This window comes from Centruroides vittatus, unplaced genomic scaffold, assembly GCF_030686945.1.
Source record: "Centruroides vittatus isolate TY-2023 unplaced genomic scaffold, ASM3068694v2 contig_651, whole genome shotgun sequence".
Taxonomy (NCBI): Eukaryota; Metazoa; Arthropoda; class Arachnida; order Scorpiones; family Buthidae; genus Centruroides; species Centruroides vittatus.
Window position 1 is genome coordinate 2,308,098 of NW_027122405.1, and position 19,611 is coordinate 2,327,708.

Genomic DNA, 19,611 nt, shown 5'->3' on the forward strand with positions numbered 1-19,611 from the left:
GAAGAGTAATTAGTAACATATTACTATATATAATTATAATTATTTTTTTTCTCTTTGTGACAGAAAAAAGTGTCATGACAATTTTAAGCTAATTATTTTATATATGTAGTAATATATAGTAGATAAAAAGATTGCAACAAAACAAAATAAAAGCAATTTTAAAATTTTTATTCAGTGAATTATAAAGCAGACTTAACATTAATAATTAACACTTTTATTGTGTAACAGTTGGATGTAAAGGAGGCAAAAGAAGTTGATTTGAATGAAGTGCAATGGGATATTTCAGAAGAGGAGGAAGATAAAGAACAAGAAGAAAGTGCAGTAGAAGATTCAGATTTGGCTACCGACGACGACGATTTTGACGAAGACTAGAGAGAGAATATTGTTTGCAGCACTATTTACAAATAATTTTTTGTATGGACTATTGTCAAAGTATGTTTTATTTTCAGGCATTATTTAAACTTTTCAAAATGTAGTAGGAAATGTGTAAGAAGAATATTTTATATTTAATTATTTAATCTGTTCAAAGATTAACATTCGATAAAATTCACATCCGAAAAACAAGAAAGACGTATTTTTTTGCACTAACGAACTAAAGACTTTAAATTCGAACCTTGACGCTACAACCGGTGTAGCTGATCTATGCCTCTATTTTCTGAGGTTATTTTAACACACGAAACTTGTCAAAGACATACAAATTGTTTTCAACTTTAAAAAATAAAATAATAAAGATTAAATTAATTCCTCGAATGACACGTTGGGTTGGGTTCGTATTTCTCCATATATGCAGTTTCTATTGCGTTATCATTCCAAATATCCAAAGACGTACGTGTAATTAGTATTTTTAATTATATGCTTTGTCAATGTAATCTAGTCTGCTAAAACTGTTGTGTTACTTTCTCATCTCAGAACTCAAATTTAGAGTGTTATAAATTTAATCCCAGTTTTTTTTCCATATTCTGTCAAAAAGAAAAAGTCAAAGTATAAACATACAAAATATCAGTTATACATTGTTTTGTTGTTAATAATATATTTTTTCAAATAAAAAAAAATAAATATATATGTATATACATAGCTCAAAATTTACATAAAATTTCATTTAAAATTCAATCCATAAGATGATTATTACTTCAATGTAATTATAAATTTTGTAATTATGAAAATATCAAAAAACAATTTATGAAAATGCATTGAATATGAATTTAATTCATTCATTATTGTTTACTTATAGATAAAAATGAATTTTTTTAATGCATTTATATATGTATATATGTATTTTTTTTATTCATTACTAATTTAGTATCTATTCCTTTGTTCTTTTTTTGGCTAAAGAGGTAGAATTATGAAAATATATCAGCAAATACAACTAAAAATTTTTATTATACAGGATGATAATGATAATAATAATAATATGATGATGATATAATAATAATAATAAAAGTGTGTGATGTATTTTTATACTATTACAAATCCAACTTTTCGAAATGTTGGGTAAATGTATTTGTGGTTTCTGCTACAGTTTTAAATGATAAATAGGGGAATATTATAATAGTAAATCTTTGGAAGGTATTAAATTTGTAGATAAATTCAAAAAAAAGTGTTATTTGCCCATTCTACATTTGTGAAATCTGTATTTAAAAAAAAAAACGAAAAAAACAAAAGATAATGAGAGAAAAAATAAAATCATCTGAAGATTTTGCATATTGGAAGTGTATTATTGTTTAAAATAATTGTTAACAAATATAAAAATTTTATAACATTTTTTAAAGGTATTTCTATTATAACATGCTTTCTAAATATAAACAGTGCCCCAAAAGAATTAAGTCGACCGAGGTATGTATGAAGATTATTTTGGCAATTGTTAAAACTCATTAGTAGCAATTCTATGTTGTTTACAGCTGCCTGATGCTCAAAGAAATTAAGATATCAGCCTATTGCTCTGGGAATTTGGAATTGAATCTGGACAAGCAGGTCTTGTAAAATTTTTTCCAGGAGATGGTATGATTCAGATATGTTGAGACCTTGTTCCTCACCACTTGACCAAACCCACAATGGATATGAAAAAAGCCTTCTTAGTGCCCCAGGGCAGAAAGAACCAAAAGTAAAGATTTCACTTCAGTGGCAACTGAAACAAAAAACATGCAGCTGTTCTGAGCTAGTTTTAATGGTTCTTACAAGTTTATAAAATATGTCTCAGTAACTCGAAAGGTTCTGAAATATAAAATTCTAAGAAATTTAAAAACTTGAAAATGCAAATATTTATGGACTGAAAAATAAAAGAAACACCAAAAGAAAATATGACTGGTGCCAGAGTAGCCTGGCATGTTTTTTAATGCTTTCTATTTTCTCCAGGATCTTTCATGTTTTGGCAGTTTCTCTCAATTTTTTTCTATTGCCAATTCTCAACAATTTCAATTTTCTAAAAAGTTTTTATCTGAAGAAAAACTGTTGGAATTGTATTTATTAAGTTAGGTGAATTTAAAAAGATTAAATTATTATGTGGATGAATATATTAAAAATATTTTAAAATTTGTATTATTGATAACATTTTTTATTGTATCTTTGTATAAGACACTACAGAATGCAACGTTCATGAATGTAGAAATATCACTAATTCTCCTTTGCAACTTTTAATCGTTTCAAAATTGGTACAGAAGGACAACAAACCTTTTGTAATGAAATAATTTTTATTTGAGAAACAGTGACTTTTTAATCATAATTAACACAATATCCTACCAGTGTTGTGCAGAGATTACATGAATATTGCTGAAATTATATATTCTAGATATCTCAATGTGTTCTAAAGCTAGAGTCAGAATAATTTTAAATTTAATTTGTATACTAGTACTTTTTATATATTAACAGGACTTATTATACTGGAAAATATGGATGCAGATATTTAGTCTTACAGATCAAAAATAATGTTTTTTATTTAGTTCACCCGAACACATACACTTTAAACTTGTGTTTCGGACTTGTGCGTCCCTCCTCAGCAGGCCTTTAAACGACACTTTCTACAATTGACAATAAAACATTTCTCGGTACAATTATAACTAAAATCAATTAAAACACAATCATTTCCCAACAATAAATTAAATTAAAATTTTTACAAATTTTGTATTTCCGAACTTCCTTACATTTCCAATTAAAACTAGGATCCACAGCAACCATACAATTTGACGCATTCCTAATTTTTATACATTAAATTCAGTTAAAAACTATAAATTTAATTTGATTTTGATTGATTGTCAAACTAGATAATGACAATCAATCAAAATCAATAGATAAAGAGAAAAAATTTATTAAATTGATATATGTTCGAAAATTATTTGAAAGAGTTAAAAATGTGATAAAAAACAGAATCAACTTAATACCAGAAAAAATAAATTCAACTACAAAACATTTATGTTATAGAAAAAAAGAAAAATATGATATAACAGAGGAAAAAGGAATAGCGTATTCATTTGATTGTAATTGTAATCCAAAGAAAACATATAAAGGAGAAACAAAAAGAAAATTAAAAATAAGATTAAGTGAACATATCAGAGCAATCAAAGGAAAATATGCAAATTCAGCAGTGGCTGAACATTGTAATACAGAAGGTTGCGAAATTGATCTAAATACGGTAAAAATCAGAAAAAAGGAAAAAAAAAACAATTATAAAAGATAACTGTATGAGCATTCAAATATAATTAGGCAAAATAATAAAATGAATAACAACAACGATAGAGAGATCGACCAATCATGGATAAGCATTATAAAAGGGGGAGGCAGAAGTATAAAAGAAGAGATGGGAAAGAGTTAGAATAGAAATTAAGTAGAAAAGAATAAACAAAAAGAAGTAAGTCAATTGAAGCAAAAATATTTTAGATAAAAATTAAATTTATAGTTTTTAACCGATTTTAATGTATAAAACTTAGGAATGCATCAAATTGTATGGTTGCTGTGGATCCTAGTTTTAATTGGAAATGTAAGGAAGTTCGGAAATACAAAATTTGTAAAAATTTTTAATTTATTGTTGGGAAATGATTGTGTTTTAATTGATTTTAGTTATAATTGTACCGAGAAATGTTTTATTGTCAATTGTAGAAAGTGTCGTTTAAAGGCCTGCTGAGGAGGGACGCACAAGTCCGAAACACAAGTTTAAAGTGTATGTGTTCGGGTGAACTAAATAAAAAACATTATTTTTGATCTGTAAGACTAAATATCTGCATCCATATTTTCCAGTATAATAAGTCCTGTTAATATATAAAAAGTACTAGTATACAAATTAAATTTAAATTAAGATAGAAAGGACACAAAAGCATAATAATTAGACTCAGAATATTTTGTAATACAGACAATTGAGTCATGATAAAACGGTTAACTAACTTTTTTTTTAGAATTTATTTTTAAAAATTATTTATTCAGAAAAATTGATTTTTCTGAATAAATATTCTGAAACAACCATTTTACTTTTGAACACAAAATTTTGATATAGTTGATGACATGCTTTATTATTTACAGAAATTAGAGTTCATTTTTCATTTAAGTGTTGTTGAAATTCATAAAATACTGTTTTAGAATTATTTCTTTGATTTAATTTTTCAAAAATTAACTGTAATGTACTTCCATTACTTTGAGTAAGAGTTATCAATTCTCACAATTAAGGTGTAGAAAATTGAGAAGTCATCCATCATTTTTAAAACTGACGGGGCTCATAGGGACTCACTATTCACTACTATTTTTATAAAAACCTCATTATTCTCACTATTTTTGGGATTTGAATATACATTACATGCTATATACCATATTTTAGATAAAGTATATTTATGAGGTTTGTGACAAAATAGATTACTTAATCATGAGGCCAATGAGAAAGAAAGGCCAGGGCATGCTTTTATCGTGTGAGCAACATAGTGTTAACTGTCAGTGTTCAAATTGTGTTTATTCAAACAGAAAGACATCTGAGATATTTTAAAATTTTATGTACTTAAAGAACTTTCTTTCAATGTAGGATAATTTAAATGACTGATAATTTCCAGGTGAGTATTTTATTTAAATTACTATAAATATTTTTGAATATTTAATGTTGTTAGCTCTTTCCTTACATCTAAATGTTAAAGGTTATGCCTAAGTGAAAATAGTTTTGTTTTTTATTTGAATTATAATCAATATCCTCTAATACAGCATTTCTCAAAGTGGGCGATAACGCTCCCTTGTGGGCGGTGAGTAAATCTAGGGGGGCGCTGGAGGCAGGGTACTGAACGGTGATCAAAGGTAAAAGTTCCCTTTCCTCTGTCAAACGGATAAGAGGAAACATTGCATTTAATGGTTTCCAGATGTCGAGAACAATGTACGGTAAGGGCACAAAGTGTGAGATTCATAGAAAAGTTTTCCTAAGAATATTTCCAATCCTTTCTCACACGGGGGGCGTTGGGTATAACTTTATGGAACAAAGGGGGCAGTGGATCGAAAAAGTTTGAGAATCACTGCTCTAATATAATCAATCTTAAATTACCTTATAATGTAAAATAGCAAAAAATTTTTCTTTATCCAAAAAAATTACTGAAATTTTATACAGAACTTCATTCCTAGGATGATAATATACATTGGATAAATAAAAGTTACTTTGTGTATAGGACTCTCCATACACAAGATGTCCAAATGTAACTTCTTCTTTAGGTAATGGTGTATACTTAATTTACCAAAATATTTTAAAAAATGTACCATATTTTACGGACTATAAGACGCACCTGAATTTTGGAGACAATTTTTTGAAGAAAAAAGTGCGTCTTATAGTCCGTAAAATACGGTAATTGCCTTTTTTAACTATGATTTTATTTTAAAACCTGTTTCAAAACAAGAAAATTTATAGTTTTTAACATATTTATTTTATTTGTAAAAGTAGTATTGGAAATAATAGTCCATTAGAAATAGTATCTCAATAATTTCTAATAATTTTATGTAATCTTTATATTTTATTATTTTTTTCAGAATATTAAGAGAGTAATTATATGTATTAACAAAAAATGTCCAGGTGCTGTAAAATAGCTGGTTACAAATCCAACTGCAGAAATGAGGAAAAAACTGTTACTACTTTGTCTTCCAAGAGATGTAAATAATCCTGTGTGTGCATCAAGCATTTTGTAGAAGAGGATATCAGAAAAGATAAGTGTATAATGAAAGGTAAAGTAAAAGAATACTTGAAAAAAAAATACCAAAGTTAAAGTCAAATGCCATACCAACAATATTTTCCCGGATATCAATAAAGTTAAGTGAAAACTCGAGTGGAACAAAATCAAGACTATGCTGATGTTGAAGAAAAGATGTGGAAAGAACTCTTCAAGAAATTTTGGAGTCATATAAAAGCTACATAGAAACAAGAGGTAAATTTATTGGAGGACATTTGTAGCTATTACCATACCATAAAATAATGTATTATTTTGATAAAGGATGGATTTTAATTAATAAGAGAAATAGATTATTTATATGTTTAATTGATTTGTGAAAACAAAGCCCCTTTTATAAATGGCTCAACTGTAATTAATAATACTTTACAATATAAAATGAATATGAAAAATGAATAATTATCTTTGCAAAAGATACTGCAAAATTTGCATTTTAAAAAATCACATTATTTTAGATGACCTGTTTAATTTTATTGAATATGAAATTATTAAGTATGAGAAAGTTATGAAAGTGGATAAAATTATTAAAGAAATTGAATGTCTAATTAATCGTAAAGATGATAGAGAAGTCAATTGTTTCAAATGAAAATAAAAGATATGATGGACTTACACGTATTTTGACAGTATCATATATATTCAGGTCCCATCTTCAAACTGTTTACAAAAAAAAAAAAAAAAAAAGCGTAAAATTGCCTTTGCCTTTGAAATTATAATTAATAATTATGTGAAACTTCAAAATGACAAATCCAAAAATCATTCGAGGAAAATAAATATTCTATCATTTTATCTCTGACTTTCCAGTGTCTAATCACTTTGCTTCTGTCAATATATATAATCTATAAAAATATGAAAAAATATATCACGCTTATAAAAATTTTGTGCAATATTCTGTATATAATAATACTGTGACTGTAAATCATTTTTTGTATTAATTTCCTATATTAAGATGTTTTAAGGCATGTAGAATATAAGAAATTTCAATAAAAGTATTTTAAAAAATCTATATTGCGTTATTTCTGTAATTGCATTTATATTCATATTTATGAAAATTCTGCTACGAATAAGTTTTTAAATTCAACTTTATATGTATATAAACAGAAGCAAATGCGTTTTCCTTCCCATAGCACTAAGTTGATTACGTGACCATTCCCTAATCTCTACGCGCCATGGCCCGTCTGTCGTTGGCCTAGGGATAATCGTTGGTTAGCGCACCGAGTTTCAAACATCGGCAGTACGGCACATATGCCGAACTCTTGACTGCGGCGTGAATCTGAGAAGAGGAAAGAAATACTCATCACATTTTATTTTGAACTGACAGGTGCGAATGAAAGATTACACTAGTAAAACTAGTGATGGGACGATTAATCGGAATGGGAAAAATTGAGCAAATCTCGTCATGATTTTCGATTCCTAAAACGATTTACGTTTTACAAGAAAATTATTTGTTTCGGTCGAATATTAAATATTTTTAAACAATTAAGTATTCGTTTGTTGGAAATTTTCACGTTGACAAAGCAGAGAGTATTTGATGATGTATCGTGGCGACTTTTCTTTCGTGTAGTCGGAGCCAGTGGGGGCGGCAGGGGCGGCCCGCCCCGCGGCGGCACTTTTAGGGGCGGCAAAATTTCACAATAAATAATAATATCTTGTAAAAATATCTAAATAAGGGGGCGGAAAAATTTTCCTCCGCCCCGGGCGGCTGACACCCACGCTACGCCACTGGTCGGAGCCTGTACATTTTTACATCACTTGCGCACCACTTTTTTGCAGTCTGCAAGTGATGTAAAAATGTACAAGATGGAGAAACGATATTGGGCAAGAAAGTTGTTCCGCTTAAATTCGTAACCGCAATAAAATTTTGGATTTCACGTAAATATTGCCAATAAACTGGATATTGAATTATATGGAATATTTATTTAATTTTTATTATTCACGAAGTTTTATTTAAAAAAAAATCATTTCGAACTTTTGCTTTATCCATTTTGTCCAATTAAAAATCGAAAGGGAGAAAATTGTGTGTCATCAATATAGCTTACAACAGTGGAAACTATGCAGTGGCGTGGGGGCAGCAGGGGCGGCACAATTTCACAAAAAATAATTTCTTGCAAAACTTTGAACCTGTACAATACACAATAATGATGATTGTTCTTGCTGAAAAGTTCTTTAGAATTACTGTATATTTTAGTCTTTTAAATTGAAATACCTAAATAAAGGGCGCGCGAAATTTTCTTCCGCCCCGCTTCCGTGGACTGACACCCACACTACGCCACTGAAACTGACTCATTTATGGAGTTTAAGAAATAAACCAGTGAGATTGGTGCCAAAATAATAGTTAAGTTGAATGGATACAATAATAAAAACATTCTATACAAGCCACATTGAATGTTAGATCTTTATAGTTTTTTTTTATACTTTCGAGTTTTTTAATGTAACTCACAAATCAGTTTATAAAACTGTTTTATATTATAATTTTATTTTTATCGATTCATCAATAATACAATTAAATTCTTAATTTATATTTTAATCGAATTTACTGAGAAAATATGTTTTGCGAAAGATTTAATGATTTTTTTACATAAAAATTGAGTTTTTTTTAATACTAAAAAAACATTATTCTCCCGAAAGGATAAAATGCGTGCATTTTTAAAATAATGAAGACTTAGAAAATTTTAGGGATTTTAAATACCTCTTTTATTTTTATTTTTAATAATTTATTTAATTTTGCCTGCATTTTTGAATCCATAATTACAATTTTTAATTAATTGTAATTTTTTTTCGGCCGAATGGTAGATCTGTCAAGGTGGCAGTCTACCGCTCCGGGGGACTCTGTCCCTCACCACCCGGCCGAATCCATAATGGGCTTACTAAGAGGCCCTCTTAGTGCCCACAGGGCGGAGTTATAAGTATAGAGTTTTTTTTTGTAAAAGAAAAAAATTTGGTTGTTTCGCACAAAAGATAATCAAATTTACATTTATTTTAATTTTTTAGTAATTTCATTAATTTTTGTTTTGTAAATCTGCCTTCTTTCTAAAAAAATGAATTAATATTGAATGAATTTTTTTTTTTTTAACTCTTTCCGCCCTGTGGGCACTAAGAGGGCCTCTTTTAGTAGGCCCATTATGGGTTCGGCCAGGCCCACAATGGGGCGACCGGGTGGTGAGGGACGGGGCCCGACATATCCGAACGGACCACCCCCCGAAAAATTCCTGGGGATTATCCGACCCGTTCGGATTCGATCCCGGGTCCCCCAGAGCGGTAGGCTGCCACCTTTACCGCTCGGCCATCCGGCCGTCATATTGAATGAATTAGCGAGATAGTTTCAAATCCAGGCCAGCGGTCGGAAAAAGTTTAAAACATAAATTATATATTTTTTTCAATCGAAATATAAAATTATTTTTAATATTCAATAAGTTTACTTATAATGAGAAAGTAATTTTATCATTATAATTATGAAAGTTTTTGTTGATTCTGTAATGCGTTGAGTTTTCAAATGCAATTCACGCAATTCTAAGTAAAAATAAAACGGCAGTAAAAATAGCGCAATTGAGTTTTAAAAATTGATTTTTCAAGATGAATCGGTGGTCTAGAGTCTAGACCAGTGATTCTCAACCCGTGCCGCCACTGCGAATATCCATACATAAGCGACATTGGACAAGTAGTTCAATTGGTTCTACCTTCCTAGAACGCGTTTCGAAATTGTAACTGGTAACACCGGTCACAATTCCGAAACGCGGCGATTCCAATTGAGATTCACTTACCGAAGTAACCGTGTGTGCCGTCAAATTTTTAAATTATTAAAAGTGTACCGTGACAAAAAAGGTTGAGAATCGCTGGTCTAGACATTAGAGAGGTTGCGGCCGAAGTTTTCATCTCTAAAACGTGAACGTCGAGCGCCGCTATCTTCTAAGCCTAGAAGTTTGACAATGGCGTTCCAAAGAACGTCATTGGAATTTTCTGAAGCAAAATTAATTAATTTCATAGTACACAATAAAAGCGGAGCTCGACGTTCACGTTTTAGAGATGAAAACTTCTAATCGTGGCTCCAGGGAACGATTTCAAAAAAGTGATTAACTCGTGATGATATTTGTTCGGCACATGGCATCATTTGTCGAATCTCATTTAGTGTTGAATACGATGGAATTAAAGAATTTACGAGGCATGCCGATTACAGAAAGAACTGCATCGTCTCATTAACCTTCCCCCGGCCGTCGCGTTTCCAAAGATGGCGACCAGAAATGGGATAATTCTTTGAATAAGAGAATTAGCTGTAATTTCTTTGAGTAGTGTTGTAATGTAAATATATAGTTTTCTGAAGTAAAATTACATTTATTTCATAATACACAATAAAAGCGTGCATATCCACATATAAATGGAAAATTTTAGGCTTTCTTTCGAAAGATTTATTCTGGATTTCCCAATCGTTTTCCGTTCTTAATAATTTAAATTTTTTATTAGAATTATCTGACAATAACTGAACATTAATTAAGGACTACGCATTACTTAACATAAAAATCACTAGAAAATTCCGATATTTGCGTAGTGCCACAATTACACGCCGCCATCCATCGATACCTAGATGCACTGTTAAGCTCCAGCACAGGCAAACAAACGAGTGGGTTTTAGAATTGTGTTACAAAGAAAATCCAGAAAACTTCCACGTGGAGGTGCCCACCAGTGTTCAGTGGTTTTATACACTAGGCCACAGGTGGGCATTTATTTGTTAATAAAAAAAATACAACGTCAACAGTGTTATGTATATTTTCACATCAAGAGAATTCTATTTATAAAACTTTATTGTAATAGTAAATATATACTTTTTATATTTACCAAATAACATTACATAATTTTGTATTTGCCATATCCACATTTTTTCAATATTATGAAAATAATAATTTAATCTAAAGTTTTTTCATTATTACAAAAATAGCAAATATAACATTCAAAAATTATTTTAATTAAAATATAAAATTATAAGTAACTGAGAAAGTATAGATTTATTTTGGGTATTGGATTTTATAAAACAATTACAATTCTTTAAATCTAAAACTATTTAAAAAAAAAAAAAAGAAATTATAATAGAAAAACGGGCAAAATATGAGTGGGAGTCAAGCTAGAAATTTTCAGGAGTTAACTGATCCAACATTTTCACCTCATTTCTCATATCATATTTAAATAAAAGGAAACTCAAACTTCTTGTTAGGGAAACCAGAAATATGACTTTATTAGGGAACATTTATGGACTATTATTCATCCAGCTTCAGCTAAGTACACACAACTAAAGCAGTTGTGATCTTAACTTTCTGGGTAAGCTGACATGATTATAGGCCTAAAATAGTCTTATTTCTGGGTTTTATTTTATTTATAATCTAAAACATTGCTTTTTATTACTCTCATCTAGTATTGAATTTGTCCTCTTTCTTTTTCTGGAACTTAATGTCATATAACTGTTGTTATGGTTAGATGATGATGACATATTTGAAAAATTACTAACTGGTTTTTTGCACCATATTTGGGAGTATTTATCCTCAAAATTGATAAAATTATTTGATTGATCTGAATGCCAGTTTTCTTTCAGTGGATAAAAATCAGAATTACTGTTTTGTGACACAAATTCACAATTGTATGGATTTAAAGATAAACAATTGATTTTATTATTATTATTTATCCCACGATAATTATATTGATTAAGATGCATGTTATTGCCTTTTCCGAATGATGAGTCATTTAGGAAATCGTCTTTACAATTGTTTGATGAATAGTCGCAACTTGATTCAAAAAATGAACTTCTTTGATGAGGAGATAAATGCTCATAAGAGGAATTGACGGAAGCTTGGCGATTGTGATAAATTGGAGAACTTGTTTGATAAGGAGATAAATACTCATAAGAGGAATTGATGGAAGCTTGATGATTATGATAAATTGGAGAACTTGTTTGATAAGGAGAGGGATATTCGTAAGAGGAATTAAAAGTAATTTGACTATTACGGTAAGTATTTATTGGGGAACTTGTTCGATGTGTTGGATATTCATAATAGGAATTAAAAGAAGTTTGGTTATCATGATAAGTATTCATTGAGGAACTTGCCTTATCCATAGTTCCAAATATAAAATTATTTGATTGATTAGGTTTTTCATAAATTACAATAGAGATTTTAGAATTTTCTTGTGGACTGGCTCCATAGAGCTTTCTGCCTTCAACTATATCTAATCTGACTTTCTTCAATCTGTTGCCTATCTGAAAATCGATATGTAACTTTGGTCCAAAAATAGGATTTAATCCAACTTCTCTTGCAGCATTATGCATTATCTTGTAGGCACTTCCTCCTGAATTATCAATGCAAAGAAAAAATGCTCCTGGCTTCATACTTTCAAATATATTCTGAAACAAAAAGAATCTGTTATAATAAATAAAATATACTTATTAATATTTCTTTTAAGGTTAGCCTACTGCTCTGCTATTTAACTTAAGATATGTATGACAAAAGTATGTCAGGTATGTTGTATTTCTGGCCAGATTTCTGAGACAGTTAAGGTGTCAGCATACTGTTCTGGAAGACCCAGAATCAAATCCAAGTGGTCAAAAAAATACCAGGAATTTTTTGAGGGTGGTCTGCTGTATGGATATGTCAGGTCTTATCACTCACCACTTGGCTGCCACATCATGGTCCTTGGCAAACCCATGATGGATAAGATTATTAGTGTCCACAGAGTAAAAAGGATAAACAGGAAAAACAATTATGTTTAGATACCCAATTTTTATGAAATCTATTATTATTTCTTAAATGTCCTATCTTGATAATCTGATTTAAACAATACATTATTAATAAAAATTTTGTCAGAAACATTTTTATTTTTTAGATTATCTTATAAAATATTTCAAACAATTCTAAAAAGTAAATTTTGAATTAAGAAAACTTTTCATAGAATTTTAACATAACTAGCAGATGATCCCAGCATTGCTCAGGCAAAAAATTACAATTATTATGATTATTAGATTATTTCTTACTTCTAATCCTTCTATTATATTATTAGTATAGTATTTGATTTATATAACTACAAAGATTATCTTACATAAGGGTTTATCACACCAAGTGACCAATCTAACACATTTTAAAAATTCTTTAAATTGGGTACAGTAGAGGAATAAAGAATTTTTAAAATGCATTAGATCGCTCATTTGATTTGATAAACCCTTATGTAAGATAACCTTTGTAAATATAAATCAAATACTATAATATAACAAACATTAAAACAATCAAACTCTTTATACAGTTTTTATTTCAGCTTATCATTGTCATATTTATTGCAATACTTGGCTAGTACAAAATGGCACAATTTCATTGGTCAAGTACACACCAATCTATATATATAATTGAGATGGGTTGATGATGATAATAATAATAATAATAAGCAGAGTCCAAACGGTTAGTAGTTGAAAGTTGAAATTTGGTACACAGTTAGGGTACATCATGAGAATGTACACTAAGAAGAAATTTTTCAAAATTCCCCCCCCACGGAGAGAGGGAGAGGATTAAGGCTTAGAACTCAGCTTTATACTATTTTTGATGCAGGTTTTGCATTTTTGATTGCGTTTTAATAGGGTATGTCATGAGAATGTATACTAAAAAGGGATTTTTTGAAATTTCCCCCACAGGGGAGAGGTTGTTAACACTTCCCCCTGCAGGGAAAGTGTTAACAATGGAAGTGTTAAGAGAAAGCAACGTGCAAGATTTACAGGCACAGATGTGGTTTTTTGCATTTTTGCTGGAAATCAAACATATTTTTAGACCCATCTAAAAATTCTCTAATTAGTCTGGAAACAGAGGGACCTAATTCTTGCATTCTGTGAAAACAGATAAGATTGGCTATAATGTAATAATCTTAATCATTGCTGTCGTTACTTTTTGCCTAAGCAACGCCAGGCTTATCTGCTAGTTGAAAATACAATACCTTCAATTTTTTATCATCATATTTTTGTCCTAATGTTATCTCTAAGAAACTATCATTCACAGCCAAATACCAAATAGTAATCTGCCAACAAATCAAATTTTGCAAAAACAGACCAAATATTTAAACTTGACACCCTCAAAAACCACTTAAAACATATTTTGTACTTCCTGCTAACCTTGTATTATGTAATTTTCCCATTTCTGCCACCACAGTTCTGGTACAATAGAAAGAAGGGACTGTTGCAGGAGATTGTTGTAATTCAACCAAAAGTAGTAGTTGACCTCCCAGAAGAGATGGTCCAACGAATACTATTAATACTGGTCTATTATTAATATTTGAAAAGTGATCCATATAGGATAGGTCATGATTAGGGTTTCTCATTTCCCGATCTTTTGCTTGTCCCGGGATTCTGGGATAAAAGTGAACTGTTTCCCGGGATCCCTGGATAGAATAATTATTTTTAAGATATACAAAATATCTTGAAATCAAATGATATAATTATTTTTAATTTTTTAAAGTAATTTAATATGTTCTGCAACCTCCAAAATCATATTAATAATGCTGTGTAAGATATATATTAAAAATTACCTTCGAATTATGTAGAAATTTTCACAAATAGAAAAAATTTATTAAAGTTTGCTGGAAACTGCATACAAAAACAACAAAATACTTTGAACTGAGTTAAAAATTTAAAGAATAAAATGATCTTAGATCAAACTTCTAAGTTAGAAGGTAATTTTCAATATTTAAATAAAACATAATACAAATTATTATTGTTAATTTTTATAATAAGATTTTAAAAAGCAAAGATGGTCAATATTCCGATCACTCAATCTGATTCTTATTTTAGTAATGAAAAGTCCTGTTACCAAGAATGCCCTTTCTGATTCAATTGATGTGAGTGGAATCGTGTTTAATATATTTAAGAGAAGACAGATGTTTTTTCACCTGTAGTCGGAAGATTTCTAGTTTGTTTGAGATACAGTGGAACCTCGCTTAATGAGCATAATTCGTTCCAGAGTCATACTCGTAATGCGAAACACTTGTTAAGCGAAACAATTTTTCCATAGAAATTAATATAAAATACGATAATGCGTTCCACACCAAAAAAAATACTTAAATGTTTTATGTATATTGTTTATTCAAAGAAATTTATACAATAAACATTGTTAAGGAGCGTGAATCATCATCATCTTTTTTTCTAGCGCTAGACCACTAAAATAATTGAAAACAATTTGACAAAAAATTGCAGCCCAGCATTGTGACGACATCACAATAAATAATTGCTCATTAGAATTAATTTAGTTTATTTGATTATGGCAATGCAACATGTGAGCAATCTGCTGAGGGAGATGCATCCCAGGAAGACTTTTATGAGAAGCTGAACCCTATTTAGGTGTTACTAAATTGAAGTACACCCAGAAAACTCCACGTGGCCAGCCCATTGGCCATGGCTGAACCAATGACTAACTAAATACCAGTGTTCAGTGGTTTTTGTCCACTCAGCTACTGGAGGGCACTTATTAGAATTAAGAAAGTATCATTCAGAAATGAAAAAAAACCCAAGTTGTTATATGTGGAAAATTAAATACTTAGAGACTTTTCACAGGGTAACACTTTTGATTCCATGCAGGCAAGTACTACATGCTACCCTGTCACAATAATGATATAGTATATCTATTTCATGCTGTATCATTGTTGCAGTAATTAACTGAATATAATATATATATTTTTAAAAGTATATTCTTTTTTGTAAGAATGATACTTAGTTTATTATTTTCTTAAACTTTTTGCCAATAGATAGTGCTATGTATAAAGCCAGTAAATGAATTTAGAGAGATTAATTAATTTATTAGACAGAATTAATAGATTTATAGAAATCCAATTGATATTTTGAAGTGGGATGTACATTATCTAAGTTAAATGTTAAAATATTTGAACGTAACTACCAAGTTTTGTAGCAACTGGTTCAACTGCTTAGGAGTGTATAGTAAACAAACATCTTTATATATATATATATATATATATATATATATATCAAAAAATAAAGATCATAGAGCTTTCATTTTTATTTTCCTAGCTGTTATGTATATGTGAGGCTCAAAGACTGAAAATGCTCATTGAGCAAAAAAAATTACCACAAAGCAAAATTTGCATTGTGATTTTCATGATATTTAATCACTACATGTTGTGGTGATTAAGAAAAGCCATAATGCATTCTGAACGTTAGCTAATGCAACTACGATACAATGGACAGCTCAAAACTGGTTTGAATGTTTTAGCTGTTGTTATGAGCATTAATCCATCATGTCTGTATCAGTTAGGAAACAAAAAAGGTCTTCTTGATCGACTTTATGCTCGTAATGAAGTTACAATTTCTGACAGTTACTTTATTAACATTCAGGACATACCATCAACTTCATTAACATTTTGCTCAGCATCCATGTTAACATCTGGAAGTAAGCAAGGGTTTGTAATGTGTCATTGATACTGTATTGATAAAAAATGCAAATGTTGCTCAAAGAACATAAAATGCAACTCAAAATATCACAGTAATAGTTCTTGTAAAAATCACTCTGGAACATTCTTGATTCTCATAAAAAAAAGACTGATTTAATAAAAGTTCCTGACAAAGTAATTACTTTTAGTAAATTAGTTGTTTGAAAATGCTGACATCTCAAGCACCACAACAGATTTTCAGGAATGATTAAATGTTGAAAAATAACCAAGTTACATTTCTGTATGTGGTGAATAATTTTGTTACCTACTTATATAAGATAACACAGGTCTGCAAAAAAAATTTTTTTTCAGCTGCATGGGATATTTTTGCTGAATTATATGTTTTAAAGATTGGAGATTCTAAAAATGACTTCTGTAAACCCTATGACGTATAGGTTTTTTGAAAAATAAAAACATATTTTTGATAAAAACTCTTATTTATTACAATGAACTAAATATATTATATTTTCTTACAACTAATCAAAAAATTGTTTCTGATATTTATACACAATTTTAGGTCTACTCTTTTTTCTTATGAAACCTTTTCTTCTCTTTGATGCTTCTCCGAACTCGTTTCCGATTTCCTTCTCTGGTTTCTCGATTGAGCATCCAACAGTAGTCAGCTAACATATTGACATCCCACTTCCCTTGGTAACATCTCTCAATATCATGGACATCCTGGTGAAATCCCTGTTCTTCACTGTAGGCTCCCAAGTTTTCAAGAAAATAGTCAATATGGGAGTGTAAGAAATGAACTTTTAAGCTCATTTTGCATCCTTGAGTTCATACGTTGCCAGCATGCATTGTACAATGGTTTTGTAGTCAGGGTCTTTAGTATTCCCAAAAACTTATGCACTACATTCTTGAATGAGTCCCATGCTTCTTTTTCCTTTTCTCACATTGTTTCCAAAAAGAGAGATCAGATAAAAGTTTTCATATGTCAGGGCCAGTGAAAACTCCCTCTTTTAACTTGGCTTCAGACAGTTTTGAGAACTTGGAACAGATATCTGAAACAATCCCCATCTCTTGGCAGTGATTTGACAAACTGCTTACGAGCCCCAATTTAATATGAAGAGGTGGTAATAACACTTTTTCTGGAGAACCAATGTCATATTGATGATGTTTTACTCACCAAGGGTTAAACTGTCTTGTGGTGGCCAGTCAGTTTTTGTCCAGTGCAGCTGTCTCGCTATACTATCCCATAAACAAAGAAAGCAAGGATATTTTGTATAACTTCCGTGCTGACCCAACAACATGGTTAGTATTTTGAAATCTCCACAAACCATCCATTGATGCTCTTGATATTTGATTTTCTCAAGAATTGTAGCCAAGTAAGTATAGTTTTCTCCCATATGAACTGAGTGTCCCATAGGAAGAGATGCAAATACATTTCCATTATGCAGCAAGACTGCTTTGAGGCTAGTTTTAGACAAATCAATGAATATGTGCCATTCTGAAGAATCATGTTTTATTTCAATGCACTTCATAAGCCCATGAACATCGTTACAATAAACCAGATTTCCTTCTTTGGAGAAAAACTGAGTAAATTCTATCTCTCGATGCCTGTACCACGAAAATGAGGTCCCAGATGATAGCAGGTTTTTGTTTTTTAGCTTTGATCCTAGAAATTTGGCTGCATCTTTTGAAAGACCTGTCTCTTACTAGGTCGAAAATACGAGAAAATAGTTGAGGTCCTTCGTCAACAAAAAAATCTGAGCTAGAATCATCTTGGGAAGCTAATGTGTCTGAGTCCTTTGACTCACTCAGGATGTCATCTAAATTAGAAGGTGGCTGTGGAACTGGTATTTCAGAACCATGGGACACTGGATGAATAGCTGTCAAGGTTAGGGTAAAATATTTTATTTTTATTTTTTGTATTAAATCCTTTAACATCTACCGAACAGAAGTAGCAGTTGGTTGTGTGATTTTTCTGTTCATGCCATATCGTAGGAATGCCAAAATGAAATGAGTTTTTCTTACCCTTAAACCATAAACGAAGATCTTCCTTGCATCTTCTGCACACCTTATGCAGAGCCCATGCTTTGTCTTGATCTCCAAGTTTCAATTTGAAATATGCAACTAAACTTTCTTCACAAACTCACTTATGTTTCTTTGTTGACTTTTCACTGTGTATTCACCACAAACATAACAGAAGCTGTCAGGAGAAATTACACAACCTCTGAGAGCCATATTCCAGAAATAAAAATATAAGCACAGTAGCGTTCGAATGCTGGATATAAACTGCGTGTGGCATTAGATGGCCAGCAAGATACTGAACTTATTTAGCTTGTTGAAACATGATCTAATCCAACAGCAGGTTGTTTATATTTATTCCTAGTATCCCAGATAACATGTCGAAACATGCTCAACCTCACCAGTAATATTACTCACTATCGACTTCTAATCTGTTTCTACACGATCATGCGACCTTCCTCCTAATGCTAAAACTACTTAACCCACCTCCCCTACCACTACTCTCTTCAACCATTAACATTTTTATTTATTTATTGCCAAATCCAGCTATAATTGATAGAATTAATGTGAGAAGTCTTCGTTTTAAGGCCATTTTTTTAAATAAAAAAAATATATATATAAATTTTAAGTTAACTAGGAATTTTATGCTAAATACAAACAAAACCTTGAGTGTAACAAAAAAATTGACAAGATGGAATTTTTTTCGTTTTTACAAAGTTGAAATCTATAAGAAAATGTATAAAAATCCTACGTAGTTTTTTACTTGCAGACCTGTGTAATTGAAGATACATAAATCATAATGAAAAAGAAAGTTTTATTTTCTTATCATCATCTCATTATTAGTTAACATCCAGAACTTGTGGTGGCTTTTAACCATAATAAATCCATTGCACAGTGGTTTTTAACTTTAGCAACTGATTTTTACGTCATCATGTAGAGTACATCAAGTACCTACTAGTATATGTAGTTTGACCTTTAGCATTTTAAGTAAAACAAAAAAGAAACAAATGCATATTTT

General features: G+C 30.3%; 2 protein-coding genes across 2 annotated transcripts in view; one reads left to right on the forward strand and one right to left on the reverse strand.

Annotated features, from left to right (window-relative positions):
- The window catches only part of Sec63 (translocation protein Sec63), a 60,023-nt gene extending 58,320 nt beyond the window's left edge, over positions 1-1,703 (forward strand). Inside the window, exon 19 of the mRNA XM_067275949.1 lies at positions 229-1,703. Within this exon, the coding sequence (XP_067132050.1) occupies positions 229-372 (144 nt within the window). The 3' untranslated portion in view covers positions 373-1,703. The remainder of the gene's footprint in view (positions 1-228) is intronic.
- Positions 1,704-11,112: 9,409 nt separating this feature from the next.
- LOC136979916 (uncharacterized) overlaps positions 11,113-19,611 on the reverse strand; it is a 31,973-nt gene continuing 23,474 nt past the window's right edge. Inside the window, exon 2 of the mRNA XM_067275959.1 lies at positions 11,113-12,549. Within this exon, the coding sequence (XP_067132060.1) occupies positions 11,530-12,549 (1,020 nt within the window). The 3' untranslated portion in view covers positions 11,113-11,529. The remainder of the gene's footprint in view (positions 12,550-19,611) is intronic.